The sequence below is a fragment of the Pyrgilauda ruficollis genome, unplaced genomic scaffold (assembly GCF_017590135.1).
Source record: "Pyrgilauda ruficollis isolate IOZ18807 unplaced genomic scaffold, ASM1759013v1 scaffold8, whole genome shotgun sequence".
Taxonomy (NCBI): domain Eukaryota; kingdom Metazoa; phylum Chordata; class Aves; order Passeriformes; family Passeridae; genus Pyrgilauda; species Pyrgilauda ruficollis.
In genome coordinates, this window is record NW_024529932.1 from 7,869,913 (window position 1) to 7,885,676 (window position 15,764).

General features: G+C 38.8%; 1 protein-coding gene across 3 annotated transcripts in view; it reads left to right on the forward strand.

Moving 5' to 3' along the window:
* The window catches only part of ALKBH8 (alkB homolog 8, tRNA methyltransferase), a 43,974-nt gene that overhangs the window by 25,061 nt on the left and 3,149 nt on the right, over positions 1-15,764 (forward strand). For all 3 annotated transcript variants that reach the window (XM_041487442.1, XM_041487440.1, XM_041487441.1), the window contains 3 exons: positions 4,747-4,853; positions 7,833-7,987; positions 8,848-9,113. In XM_041487442.1, the coding sequence (XP_041343376.1) occupies positions 4,747-4,853; positions 7,833-7,987; positions 8,848-9,113 (528 nt within the window). The remainder of the gene's footprint in view (positions 1-4,746; positions 4,854-7,832; positions 7,988-8,847; positions 9,114-15,764) is intronic.

A 15,764-nucleotide genomic window follows, 5' to 3' on the forward strand; every position in this document is an offset into this window, starting at 1 on the left:
TGGGTGTACCAAGAAAATATTAACAAGGTGAGACCTTGATATGAAAGAATTAAGTGCTGTCCGTGCATTGAAATATTTTTTAAACACTTATATGCTAGACTTTGATTAAGAGAAAGAAATGCATAGATACTTAAAATAACACAGAGAATTCAGGAAGATAGTAACATGTTGCATGGATGGAAAATTGAATACAATTTTTGAAGAAAGAAAGCCTAGTAAGTATATTAAGCATCTGAGTAACATCACCATAGTGCCTAAGTGGAAAAACAGGCTTAGCAAGAGATGGTATGCTTTGGTATAGATCTGATATGGGGGAGGCCTGTACATGCGTGGTGAGATTTTTGAGAAAGGCAGTACTGAAATAGTTCATCGTCACGATTGTCAGTGCTGCACTCGTTTTCTAAAGTATGGCCAGGGTATGTACATGGTACACAATGTAAATATCTGCATATATTACATAAGGTATATTTGCTATGATGTGGATTATTCAGGAAAGATAATCCTAATTGCATTCCTTTGAAAATTCAGAATTTTATGAATCCCAAAGTTTGGAGTTTAGCATGGTTTTGCAGTGGAAGGTGCTGTATTAATTGCCTTGGTCTTGTGTGAGCCAGCAGGCTCTTGTCTCTGCATAGAGCCCCACTGTGTTGTTCAAGCTATGTGTGTGGGCTTTAAACCTCTCAGCTGTCTTTGAAGTAGACATTCTTTTTCATCTGTTTTACATGTGGGAAACTGTTATGTAGGCTGATAATCTGTCTTTGCTCTCTGAAAATTCAGTAAATAATGTCAGAGACTTGAGAAGCATTCCAGATTGTACTTTTTTTAGTTTTTAGAGTATGTTTCGTCTAAGGTATTCTATTACCATCAGATACAAATTGCATCAGAGACAAAGCTTAGAAAAATAATTGTCAATCCCCACTGTAGCTGTGAATTTCTTATTGACATTGTCTTTATAGCTCTGTTGCATTATTTCTGTTTTCCCTTTGAATCTTTACTTGTTTGATAGACCAGTCATTCACCTTCATCCTCCTACTCTTTCATGAAGTTCAGTGCCACTGCACTGAAAGGTGGTGCAGACTTCTGCACCCTGAGGTGTTAAGAAAAAGATACTTTATTCCCTTCTTATGTTGGATTATTTTCTGATTTTTACACTTTGCCATATTTTATGCCACAAGGAACAATGTTCACGGTGTGGGTGTCTCTGCTTTGATGTTTAGCCATCCTTGAAAGCTGTTTACTGGTTCATGCTCCCTTGTCATGAACATACTTTCTTAAATAACTTGGCATCATGGCAAGTTATTTAAAACCACAAGTTGATATTAGCTGTTTGTTTCTTTTTTTTTTTTTTTTTTTTTTTTTTTGCTATATTCAGAGATTCACTTTTTCTATAGTAGAAGGAAAAATGGTAAAACTTAAATAGCACCCACTGTTTTTATGTTTTGATTGTAATCCTTGGATGATACACCATGAGCCAGCTAGAAATTTGATCTTTATTGGCTCTGCTATCTAAGAGAAAAAAGAAAATAGGTAAAAACAAAAATGGTAATTGGAAATAGCTCCTGTGGAGCAAAGCTGTTATGAAGCAGATTGATTCAGCAGTGGCAAAGTTGCTTTATTGATTGTAAGTCCTTAGTAAATTAAAAAGGAGCAAATGCGTTAATCTTCGGTGTGCGTGTGTGACAGTGACCATTGAAAATGCTCTGCCAGGATAAAGACACATAGAGGAGTGTGGGAATGTTATCTACTTCAGTCAGTAGCAGGCTTGCCACAGATAAGAATAGGGTTCTTCAGAAATCCTTCTGGGTTGAATGTTCTTTACTGTGCTATAAACAAAGGCTAGAGGAAGTACTGCCTGGTTTTTTTAAGCATTCACATGCAATTAGTCTAGGAAAAGGAATGAAGCATAGGAATTATAATAATTTTCTTCAGGTGTTCCTTAAATTTTATTCTCTCTCTCAATTGCAATATCAAATTTGTTGTTAACAGATCAGTGCAAAACCTTAATATATTCTAGCTTAGGATCTCAGTCTGCTTCATAATCAAAAGTCAGTTTTGGATCTGGATTTTTGACTCTTTTAATTACTGCTTATTACTTTATGTCATTGCCCATTTGCAAGTAAATTAATCCTTTATTTATATTTTCCTTCCTAAATCATCACAGTTTCTCATAAGGATGTAATTCAGTTAGATGGGGAGCAGCTACACAAAGTGACATTATAGTAGAGAAGCTTTTCCTTCCCAGAAAAGCAGGAGCAGAGCTGGGATTTTGTTGTGGTGAGGACTAGATGTTACCAAGAGAAATTCTTGCTTTTCATCCTCAAATTCTGCACCATCAGAAATTTTGTTTCATTTATGTCTTCTTGGGTTAGTGTAGTTGAAATTCAGTCAGGAGAACATGCTCTTATCTTCTTTATTTTCCTGCCATTGCTGCCTGAAAACCCAGCTGCTGGGGATAGTTTTGTGGCCTCTCATTCCCAATGTGTCACCTGCTTGTAGAGTGCTCTGAATTTCTGTTGTTTTGGATGCACAGGACAAGGTTTGAGGAGCATCTCCTGTGAAGAGACTCTGGGGCCACACAGATGGTGGGGGAAAAGGAATTGGAGATGAATGAGGTAAAACAGCTGAGAAGTCAGGGAGCTGGAGATACTGTTGTTTCCCACTACTCCATATGGAGTCACCAGCCTGGCATGCTGAAGTGAAAGGGAACAAGGTTCTCTTGCGCCCTGGAGAAAGATGGGAACTGGAAATGCAGGAGGCCCATTAAAGGTCTCCTCATTGATTCATGGATAAAGTACAGTTTTTTAATATCATCTGCAAGAATAGAGCTTTGTAGTTACTACTGACTCAGAAAGAGGACCAGTGGGGCAACGGGATTCCTTCCAGGAAGGGATCTAGCCATTCTTGTGTTCAGCTTATTATACCATACTGCTGAAGAGCCCAGACTCTATCTCATGTCCTCAGGAGCAGTGAGCCAGAGAGGCATAAAACAGACTGAGGCATCATCTCACCCATTTCATGCTACCACTTCACTTCCCTTTTTCTTTCTTTACTTGCTGGTCCTGATTAGTTATCTTCTGATTTATTTGCCTTGCCAGATAGCTGCATCTTTTTGCAGAGACTTCTGCTATTGTGCTTTACAGGACAGCAGCCCCATCAGATTTGTAAAGTCCACTGTATTTTCTCCTTTCTCACCCCATGCTTCTTTGAGGTTTCCTAGAAGAAATTGCAAAGTCAAAAGGAAGGAGTACAGTAGGAAGTGGCTGCCATTCATCTATTTGTGCAGCTATTGAAACGTTTCATGATCAGAGCTTACAGTTATGCTTTATTACTCTTCCCTGATATCTCTCTATCCCTTTCAACCCCACTGTTTGTCACTCTTTTCACTTTTTGCCTTAGATAGCCCAACAGGAGAAGCTGTGTCACTCTGAGTGGTAGTACAGCATAAATAATTTTTTTCCTAAAAATGTAAATGCCACTGTGCTTTGCTTCAGTGTGCACAACATTAAATAGTAATTGTTGTTAGTGGCAATTTGTAGTGTTTAAGAGTCTTGCTTATTCAGTCTCTGTCATGCTGGGTTTTTGTGCTGAATGACTGACTGTTGCACTGCTGTTTTTCTTTGTGAAACACATCTGTACACAGAAGGAGAACTGCCTAATTTGTTTCAATCTGGCATACTGGAGTAAGTCTGCTTTTAAATTGCATACTTAGTAGGTTACAAATCAGATGGCAGCATTTTCATGGTGCTAATTCTCCAGTGTACCAGGAACTGCTGACTTGAATAGGTTTTGACCACTTTTCCTTTTCAGTAAGTCTTCTGTAACTCGTTTGGCTTGCTTAAATGACCTGCTCCTTATTTTCCACAGCAAGAGTTTCTCTCATTTGGGAAATGTAAAAGGATAACATTCCTAGCCCAAGCAGAAGCAAAATGTACCACTGCCATCTGGGCTGTGAAATTGGAATAAAGCTGAAAGCGTTACCTCAGTATATTGCCATGGCTGGAAGCCGAATGGCAGATAATAAAAGAATGGTCTGGTAGTTGGCACGTTAGGATCTTGGGATGGGCTTGTTGTGCTTCAAATCTCTAAGAATGTGGACAGGTTGGAAATTATTTCTCTCACCTAATACTGCTTATCTTCATGTTATGTATCTAACTGAGCTAATTGTCTCAGCTCATCCACTGTGAGCAGATAGGCAATTCCAGAGGGCATGGGGTCATTCCACATCACTTAGCTCTACATTTTACACTAGGATGAATAACCCTGTGGAGAAACTTGTCTCTCTACATAGACATCACAAAAAGACAGTAGCTGATGGCCTTAGTCCAGGTACATAACTTTCAGATGCTTGAGATACAGCAAATGAGCCCTCTCTTCCTCTCATGCAGCTGCCTTTAGTTGTGGGATAGCAGTCCTTTCCTGCCTCACAGGTACACACAGAGATTGAACAGTGCTGCTGTTCTTACAAAGTGTTTTTTGTTAAAAGAAATTAATATGTAATTTTAATTATCTCTATATACATATATTTGTGATTGCCTGAGACTTGAACATCGCACTGAAAGGGAGGGAGTTTTAGGACAGGGGACCTGGAGGCTTTTGCATCCCTAGGAAATATGTAGCTGTTTCATAGCAATATTCAGTTGAATGCATTAGAGAAACAAACAAAGCTAGGACTTGAGAATACCTGGCTTGTAAATGAAGCTCTATAAGTCATGCTCCTTCATGGTGACTGGTTTTGTTTCTTTTTAGATTGTGATGGATTTCAAACACCCTGATGGCCGTACAGTGGCAATTATGTTGCCCCGATGCAGTTTATTGGTGATGACTGGAGAATCCAGATACCTGTGGACACATGGGTATGTGTAAGAGTCTCTGCATGGCTGATAATAGAGGAATAATAAATGTTCTTTGCTTTTTTAATGACATTCTGTGTTTTAAATTGCCTGAAAGAAATCAAGTCAAGTTTCATAATTAATATCCAAATTCACTCCTCTGCTCAGATGCTGCTTAGGTTAAATTGAAAAACTTGGGGATTTAGAGAGCTAATTGCCAGTCCCTGAGGTGTAGTTTCCTCCTGCTGTTGTAAGTGAAGTTTCAGTCGGAAATCACTCTCACATTTGCAGTGTGAAAGTTCTCAATGACTCTGAGCTGGCAAAGAATTGATTGTAGTGCAATTAGTGTCACCATTCCCTTTCTCTCTTTTCAGCCCACAACCTTTCCCACTGGATTACATATGCCAAAGGCTTGAGAGAGGGGTTTGAGAGTTTACAAGATTGACTTCCCCTGCACTGAGAGCCTGAGGGTGGCAGAGGGGAGTCTTCCTGAGCTGTTCCCAGCTGCTTTAGGGACACTGTAGCTACTGGTAAGACTGCATTGAGCAGTTTTGGGATGCTGCTAAGAGTATTTTTTGAAATACGTCTTGGGGCTGTGCTTATTGCAGAATTTAAATACTTGCTTTTAAAATCATGCACCATTGGGAGATAGTTAAAATTGGAGTGCTGAAATTGGCAAAAAGGCTAAAGCCTTGCTGAGCTCTGAGTGTGATATTAATGCATTTCAGGAGCGTATGGCAACCCTGTATTGGACAGAAATGCCCATAGTAAGCATTTCTTCCTTTGTTTGACCCAAGCCATCACTGATTCAGCAGTCAATCGGAGACACTAATTAGATTCTGTGTCAATTAAACACCAAATCCTTTTATTGGCAGAAAATTTTCTACCTTTTAATTTTGCTGGTTAACATGTATTATGAAAACAGGTGAATATGAAATCCCTGAGAACCTTTATATTGTTAATTTTAGAGAGCTCTTATACCACCTGTATATTATCTCGTTAAATTAAATAGCTGTAAAAAGCACTTGGTACTTCTGATGTGCATCAGTACAGAAGCCCAGGGCAGTGAACTCCCTTGTTGTTTGATATACAGGACTGAATACAGATACCAGCATTGTAAGCTTCTTACGCTGTCCTGTCTAATATCGTCAGCTGTCTTTTGGAAAGGCCGTGTACAGCTCTGAGAGCACAGTGCAGTTTCTGTGTCAGTGACATTGCTGGCCAGGGAAGCCAGTGGGCACTCCCCAACCCCAGGCATCAGGCAGCTCCATTGGCTGTGCTGAGGCCAGTTTGGAACACCAGCCCAGGGTCAGGGTAGTGGCTGTGCACAGACAGAGCTGGGCATGCATCTGAGGCTGTAACTGGAACAAGGGCCAGGGGGACAGCCTCTGTTTAAACAGCTCCCAGGGGAAGGAGGGCTCGCGCTTTCTGAGGCCTCAGCTTTTTCCAGGGCTACCAGCTCTGCTCTTTCCAAGCCAGCCCTGGGCAGCGACACTCCCAGGAGGCAGAACAATACGTGCTAGGCACTTGCAGCACTGGCCAGCAGCCACTGAAGTTGGAACAGTGTATCTGTCCATTAAAGTGTGAAATGAGATTATTACTTAACTCCCTTGTACCTTCTGGTGATGGTAGTCTTTCAAGAACCAATGAATAAACTACATTGAAAATTAGGATCCCAGACCTTTCTACTCATGTACAATGGTTCCTGTGCTGGTTCTTGTCCATCTTTCCTAAATATATTTCTTTATGTTTTTAAAAGCAGTTTTGGGTCAAGATACTCAACTGGAGTAAGCTTTGCATCATGCTGCTGGAACATCATATTGTAATCAAAATTAAAACCATCCAGCGAGAAGTTGTAACTAATTCACTTGCATACATAATAACATTTGTGAGGCCTTTTATCTACACCTCAGAAGTAAAATTGTAAGAGCACAAGAGTCAGTTTTGAAATTAATCTGGATGTGTTTTCAGTGTGCATGCTTGGATGACAAGGAGTTAGAGACTTTGTTTTGACCCCATTAACAAAGTGCACAGGAAAAGCATTTTTGTTCAGTTCTCTGTAAAAGGGAAACACATGGTTTAGAAATAGTGTCATCAACGAGGACAAAAGATGTATTCTCTTTTTGACTCATAGGTGAAAGTAAAATTCTGACTTTTCTGATGAAGTTCATTAGTGATGTTTTTCATATTTGGTTGGATAACTTGGCAAAACACTGTTCTTGGCACTGCAATAGTAAAACCACTCTGTGCCAAGCAAGAAGGGGGTGCAGCATTTTGTTTTTGACATTGGGAAGTCTTTGTAATATTAATGAAAGGAAATGAGAGAGAGGAACAAAACCCAGGAGAGACAAGTGATGCACAGTGCAGTTGTTCACCACCCAGTGACTGATGCCCAGCCCATCCCCTGTTCATACACTGAGCAGGATGCTCCCTGGTATGAAATATCCCTCTTGCCAGTTCAGGTCAGCTGTCCTGGCCATGCTCTCTCCCAGCTTCTTGTGCCGCTCCTCACTGGCAGGGCATGGGAAACTGAAAAGTCCTCACTCAGACTAAGCATTACTGAGAAACAACTGCAACATCAGTGTGTCACCAGCATTATTCTTGACTAAGTCCAAAACACAGCACTGCTGCTGTTAGCACAGATGCTTAGAAGAAAATTAACTCTATCCCAGCCAAAACCAGGACAATAATAAATATATTAAAATAATATTTATAAAAAAGTACTAGACAAATAAACAATCAAACTTTATGGAAAAAAATGGAGAGAGGGAAGGGAAATGCAATTACATGCAATTAAACAACACTTTAATTCATGTCATTAGTTTATGTGTCACCTCTTTTCTCTCTGAAATTGAATAAGTTGAAAACTGAGATGCAGATGTTAAATAGGATGTTGTAATTGCATATCTCTCAGCGTGTAGGGATTGCTTTCTTACAAAGGTGGATTGGGATTTTTCTGATGCAAATGGAATTATTCCTTTATTTTGTGTTTCTTTATTTCAGGATCACACCCAGAAAATATGATGTTGTTCAAGCATCAGAACTTGGGCAAAAAGTTAGAACAATCACTGCTGATGTTGGAGATTTAACATTAAATCGAAGGGAAACAAGGACATCATTTACATTCAGGAAAGTGAGGAGAAGCCCTTGCAATTGCAGTAAGTGTCTTGAGGCAAGCTTCAAGTAAAAATTGGTATTTATCACCAATAGGTGGGGTTTTTTTGCTTTGAGAAAATAATTTGATTCCTTTGGGTAGTTTTGGCAGTCGTCATAGCTATTCCTGGATGGTTCGTAGCATACTATATGGCATGAATTGGTAGCATTCATTTGCTTGCTGGAGTTTTCCTATACAGGAAGGCATTTGTCTTGCTCCAGAGCCAGGCAAGTGATCTGGAGTCTTGTGTGTTTCATTGGCATTTCAAGTGCTTAATAATGTAACAAAATAGAAATAATTACTGTTCTTCAAGATTTTTCCTCAGTTTTGATTTTTTTTTTGTTTGTTTGTTTTTTTGATGGGGCCTCTAATTTTGAGAAAATAGGTACATTAGAGAAGGAGAAGTAGTTGTATCTGCTGTGATAGAGCCACATGAAGTGGCTTAGGGCAGTAGAAATAATAATAGACAGATGGCTCAATGAATACATGGAACTGAAGTCCATTCAGTTCCAATACATGGAACTGAAGCCCTTAAAAAAGAATTTCAGAGGCTGAATTGTAATGATGTCATGGTCTTTGGCACTGGGGGCACTATCTCAGTTTTGAGAACATGAACATAAACATCATTAACATAGCAGATTAATGATGACTGCAAACAGCCTCTGGTACCTGTGGGCTGGTTACTTATTTTCAGGTCATCAAACACTTCTGCAGTTTGACCTGTGTTTCAGTTTTTAAAAGATAGAGGAGGATTGAATTTTTTTTGCATTTTAATATTTCACTTTTAATTTAATTTTACTAAATATGCTTAATCAATGAGGAATTGCTTAAAAATGAATATTTTGTATCTGTTGCTGTATCTAGTTTATCCGTCTGTCTGTGACAGCCAGAAAGGACAGCAGAGACCGGTGCAACCTTCATTTCCTCAGAATGAGATGGAGGCCTCAAAGCTGGAGCAAGAATATGTACACAAGGTGTATGAAGAGATTGCCACACACTTCAGCAGTACCAGGCATAGCCCATGGCCCCGAATTGTAGAGTTTCTCAGGTCCCTGCCAGCAGGGTCAATAGTGGCTGATATTGGTTGTGGTAACGGGAAGTACCTCGGCATCAATGAGGATTTGTACATGGTAAGTAGTAGCTCCTGTCACTTGTTTTCACTGGTTCTGGTGTTTATTCTATTTATTGTAGCATGCTGGAGGTTCAGGTTGGCATTAGAAGAATGCTGAGAACAGAAAGCTATTTCCTGATCCAAGATCAAGTACCAATTTTCTCAAGTTTCTGCATATATTCATTATGTACTTTACCTTTTCTTTTTTTCAAAGCCACTTCTGCTTTGTAATTCAAAATACATTAAGAAAAATAGGAATGGATGCAGCGGATTGAAAAATTGTAATGGATGGTTTAGCCTTTCTTGCCATTGGTGTTGAATAAATTTATTAAATTGGTTGGGCAGTTTGAATGCTTCCAACAAAATTTTCATTTGTTTGGTGAATGGGTGAAATCTCCGTGGGCAATGCTGTTTTTCATGACCTCTTCAGTTCCCTGTGGCCTGGTGAAACATCTCATTTGTGAATGATGTCATGTTTGGCTGTTCCACCTCTGGCTCCGTGCACAGGCCCAGTAATTATGCCAGCATAAAATTCACAGGGAGATCTCAACTTTGGTACAGATTTTTGGCCTTTCACTCCCTTTTCTTCACTTTCAGACAGCTTTGACATAATTCTTGCTCATTTTCTCTCTTTCACTGTCTCACACTCTGTACTTTGGTTTTACTTCTCTCCCTTCCTATCAGGGAGAGATGAAGTATGTACAAATACGAACCAAAAGATAGCTTTCATTGCAAATATTTGAAAGACCTTTTCGAGGGAAATAAAAAAGAGTCAAACTTGCTGTTGTTTTAACCCAAGAGAAATCTCAGAGAAGTGTGTGCTATGGTATCTGCTCTCTCCTGTTCCAGGACTGACTGATTCTTTCACACATTTGTCCTGTACAACACTCTGAAATCCATCAGATTTAAAAACTTCTATGTTGGGCAAGGCATTCATTATTGATAATAAAACTTGGAGTAGTTTGTCTTTTTCAGGAGTTTCTGTCCTGTTATTTATATTCAGCTAAAAAAGATAAGTTGTTATTATAATGCTGTTTGTGTTAGTAAATTATCTCCCTTACTGTTCTTATGGGCTAGAACAACATCAGCCAATTAATAAGTAGGCATCTTTATGCCTGACTGCTGTAGCCCAATTATTAATTTCAATGCATTTCAGTCTTTTTGTTTTTCAGTCCTGACTCCTGTAAGAAAAATAAGCAAGCCTAACTAGAGAGGAGAAACATTTATCAGAGTATCCTGAGGGTTGACTGGTCCCAGAATGGATTTGGTAAATTGCAGTTGTGGAGGTTTGTGGTAGACTTCTAAAGTGAAATTAATGCAAGATACCGTGTTCAGAAATTGCCAGCATCCGTCTATTTTCTAGAGCCCACAATTAACCAGCTAAGGAAAGGAAAGATCACGTATTGGCTGGCAGTAAAAAGAAAGCCCGCTCCTTTCCTCTGTTACTTTGGGAGTTACCTAATTTCATATGTGTCTCCAGGAGAAATAAAAAACATGAAAAGTAACAGTGAAAGGGAGGAAACTATTAAAGAAGCAGTTGAAAGAGTTGAAAAATAGAATATGGGAATTGCTTCATTCAGTTGGCCTCCCTTGACATTTTGTTTTCCAGTGGTGACAGCTAGTGGTTCTTAGATGGAGATAGAGTCTAGACTTTGCATTTGGTTGTTTTCATCTACAAATCAGCACAGAGCTTCAGGAGGATGGATTTGACTCCTTCTTTCTACCAGATTTTTTTTTTCTGGAGCCAAAGTGTGGTTAAAGAAAACCCTGTGTATATTGTGTTTACAGCTGGTTTTAAACTTTTGACAAGGTATCTCAAGCGCTGTTCCATCTACCATGGTTTAGTCATGGAGCTGAGGGTGAGGGATTACTGAATGTTTTATGTATCAGGTGCATTGTTGGGAAAAGAGGCATGGTCTCTAGATGCAGGGCATCAGTTTTCTTCCTCATTTACTCCTGTTTAGTTGGAAGTATAAAATCCAGGCCTAAACTTAGTAAATTCTACATCTCTTTTTTGTGTACAGTGTAATGGAGTTCTTAGCCCAGGTCCTGTTGGGAAAGAAGCAATAAAGCAGTGCTGTGAAATTAGTTGTGTAGGGATTGGATAAGGCACTGTTGGCACAGCTCTGTAGCTTGGGGTGTTTTGACTCAGAAGTACTGAAAACCTGAGGCAAGCATATCCTGAAGGCAAGCAATATGCTTTTATGCTTCAAGTAGCATTTCATCTCTTGATGTTTACTCTTCAGGTACTGTCTGAAAACATCTCCACCGTGGCCTGTGCCATTGTAGTTGCTTCAGTTTCTCTGGATGAAGAAATGTGGCCTTGTCTACTTGAGTATCCCATGTGACAATGAAATCCACGAGTCCATCTTTGCTCAGCAAAAGTGACACTGCTGTAATGGCTGCATTATTCTGACACAGTGAGAGAGCAGCAGTTCCATGATAAATTCAGATGAAGGATGTTTCAGCTGGAGATAGAATCCATGTCTGATGTAGCTAGCACAAACGCTGGAGAAATGTTGTATTTAACAGTTTCAGATTACTTTTTCTGTCTCACCCACCCACCTTGTTATTGTTTAAATGATAGCAAAAAAGATATGTGGTTTTAGTGTTGTTTTTCCACAATTCTTTCCTCACCCAATCTCATTTGGGGGAATTATTTTAATAGGTTTTATTTAGGTGCTTTCAAGCTTAATAATCATCTCTGTAAGCAGAGCTTTACTTTTTATGGAACAATGTGTTTCAGCCTTAGCCATTCCCCCGATTACCACAAGGGTTTCACTGATATTGCAATGATCTCATTAATTTCTATGCACTTTAGCTTTTTCTCCGTGTTTCCAGTGTTCAGGTAGGTGTGTAAGTCTCTGCAGGAACATTCAAAATCCTCACAGGGCTACAGCGTGAATGAAAAGTCATTGAAGTCTTTCAGATTTGTGGTTTACATTTTTAATTGAACTGATAAATTGGTGGGAAATTCAGTGGCAAATAACTGAAAATGCCATAGGGTAGATATGTTTTCTTTTTGTATAAAGAAATTACTCTACTTGACAGAGTACTGATGATAGGAAAAAAATTCTAGAAATATATTTTTATATAAAAATATAAAAATGGCCAATAGAGGAGCCAGAATGATTTGCCTTTATATAGATATTCCTATTTCTACTGTGTGTTTCATTCAGAGGTAATTGGTAACACAGTTTATATTTCACAAGACTTTCACAAGTCTGAGATTTGCACCTCTGTTTTCTGCATTACTGTCCCAAACTGCAATCTACTAGAACTATATAAAAATTTGATATTTCCAGGGTGTGGGGAGGAGAGAGAGTGTGAATATTTCCTGTGGTATAGTTGCATAAGTTGGGTGGCTTTTAGTTGCACTGGATTTGTACAGGTTGGGAATAGATTCCTCTCCCAAGGACTTTTTAGTGGTGGGTAAAAGCAGGAGGGACAAAACCAATTAGTAAATGTATACCTGGAGTAAGTTCACCATATCTTAGCAATTGAAGGGTGAGACAGACCAACCTTTCCTGCTCTTTTCTTTCTGTGAATAAGAATCATTAAATGGGTGAAAGATCTGGGAAGAGAACTCAGAAGGAACTGGGCAAGAGCAGCACAAAACTAGAATGAAAGCTGAATTGCTCAACTTGGTTCTGTTGGTTTGTCACTGAGAAATGAACTCCAGGTCTTAGGCATAGCATTTTGCTTTCAGAGATACCCTGACTACATGCAATGGAAAAGCAAAACACTACATGAAAGGAATGCTGAAAACTTGACTCAGATGAATTTTTTGCTGGAATGTAATTTGGTTTCTTGAGCTTCTCATGCTGTTAGTTATAGCTGAGGTGTGTCTCTGGAGAGCGACGTAATTCCATTCAGTGGCTGGATTTCAGAATTAGATGTCATTTTGTTCATCACTTTGTAATGTGCTGAATAAATTAGGCTCCCAGAAACTTAAATGAACTAAGTCTACCAGCCTGAGTTAGTTATAATGAGATAACGTAGAAAGAAAACACATAGTGGTGGGTAACCTCAGCCTGCCTTTACTTATCTTTTTTTCAGCATGCAAGAGGGTTTATCTTTTGCAGATTTGCAGCATAACTACAAAGCAAGCTATTTATTAGTGTCTTTTTCTCCCAGTGATCTATACCAAACAACTGCATTGAACAGATTTTATAAAATCTACTTTAGCTACTCCTTGCTGTAAAGGTGGAGGGAGGTGAAGGTGCATGGGAACATGAAGGAGCAGGATGTTATCCATTTCCAGGAAGCCAGTACAGAGCTACTGAACACTCAGACAAGTCACAGGCATTATATTTGTTTCTCTCTTCTTTCTCCTCCTTTATCTTGGCCTTTTTTTGATTGTCTAAAGGTTTGCCCCAGACAGGGTGTGGTATGCCAGAATGATGACCTTTTGCCCCTTTCCTAAGTTTTGTGTTTGTTGGAGTTCTAGATACAGAGTTACAGGCCTCCATACTAATACATATTTCCTGTCTTCAAGTGGATGCAGTTAATATTATCCTTATACACTGAAAATCAGTGCCTGAAATCCAAGTGGATTTCAGTCACAGTAACCGGCAGTGGTCACTCTTGAGCTCCTGTGAGCCATTGTTTACATCACAAAAAGTGGTGAAGAGATGGCTGGAGGTGCTTCTCAAAAAGTCAGGGATGTGGGAATGGATGTCTGGAGCAAAATCTGAGAAGCCTGAGAAGCCAGTGTCCTTTATGGGAATATTGAAAGGTGTGGAATGACTTGCTGAGAGGTGGACTTGCTGAGGTAGACTCAGCTGAATAATCAGCCATGCTGTTTGAGATATATATGAGAAATTGTGGAGTTTGAGCAAGGAATTCGATTTGGAAAGCTGAGGTATAAGAAATGATTGAGAATAATCATAGATATTAAGAAATAGAAAGCCTAGAAACTTACACATGGCTTGACTCACCAAGAGATGTATTAGATTCTTTTGAGTTTGGATGCTGGACTAATAGTAATTCATCTGCCTTTCTCCACTCTTCTAGAAGAGATGCCAGCAAAGACAATAAATATCCTGTCCTGAGCATCAAAAATAGAGATATGAACTGGCAAAAATTAAAGCTTTCCAGCTACATTTTGAGATTAGTTTTAAATGTTTGGATTATATAGTTAATTGGAGAGAGAAAAACCTGTTCTCAATTAAAACAGTCATTTGACCTCTTCTGTAGATGAAGTTTCATCAAATCAAAGCTTCTTCATGCTTTGAAATTTAAAAATCAATTAGTAATGGAATTGGGAAAAGTTGAGTTTGGGATCTCTGCCCCTTGCTAAATGTTTTCTGTACTCATAAAAACCACAGATAGACTAATTTAAGGTATCTTTTTGCTACCTTATTCTTTTTTTAAATGACTGAGATGAATGTATTTTGGTTTTTAATGAATGCATGTTTCTTGTAAGTCAGAAAATGCAGGAATTCAGTGATTATAATTATTTTGAAATATCACCTAGAAATTATTCTAGCAAAGATGCTAAAGTTGCCTAGTTTCAACACCAGGCATCTGTGGTGATTCCTTGTGTTCACTATTTATGCATAAATGCATAGCACCTATTGTCCTGTTTACATTTAAAACCACATAAAGTTTTAGCCTAATACACCTATTTTAGAGCAGCTGTGTGTTCAAAGTGTTCTGTTTCAAGGTCTCCATTTTCACTGTGAAACAGCATCTTTTTGCTTTGGATGTACATTTGCTTTAGAAAGTATGTCAATATAAGTAAACCTGACCTCAAAATATTTGCTGTAATTTAGATGCAAATGAGGACTTTGCAATCTGGCAGTTATGCCTTTGTTCTCATTCTCAGTTCATTGGATTTCATCAACATACATTGTAGTCCTTTTCAAGGTCATTTTGGGAACGAGGAATTGTGTTCCATTATCCAGCCCATTTTCACTCTAGATGTGGAGGTCCAAAGCAATTCTTTCTGTGAAAGCTTGCTGTCAGTGTAAGCTGCAAGTTTTCTTCTTCCTCCTCCTGCCAGCAGTGAATTTGGTCCTTTGAGTTTTATTATTAAGTACTGGAAGCCAATGTCTTAATTGCAGAAGTAGTTAAAGGTACCGGTAATGAGGTGTGCAATCACTAACATGCAGGTTGTCAGAGTAATTTAAAGACACTTCAGTTGGCTGCCAGTGTAAAATGATGGGGATTTGTTTGCATTCAAGTAAGCAAGGGTTTCCTTTTTAAATTCATAAACAACACAATTCACTCAGTGCTTCAGTAAATGCGAGAGACCAGGGAATGAGTGTGAAGAAAGCAATGTTAGGATTGATCTTTTCAGGTCTGTTTATTGCTAATTGGCAGGATAATATGTACATATTCATAGTTTTTTGTGGAGGATTATCTTGTATTGTCAGATTGGCATTTTCACAACTGTTTCATTTATTTTGGATCAAAAGTCAGAGACATGAGTAGAAGGCAGCTCACTGGTAAGCTTTCAGGAAATAAGACTGGAGCAGAATTCTGGTTTTCTTCAAAACTGTGGTGGTAGGCTGAAAGATAAAAGGACTTGAACAGATAAAATGAAAAATTATGATGGAAAATAAATATATTTTCATTAATCATTGCAAAAGGGATTTTTAATTTTAGTGGTACTGTTGTCTCTTCTGGGTTGATTAAGCAGGACGAGTTGTTTGCTATTCTTCTC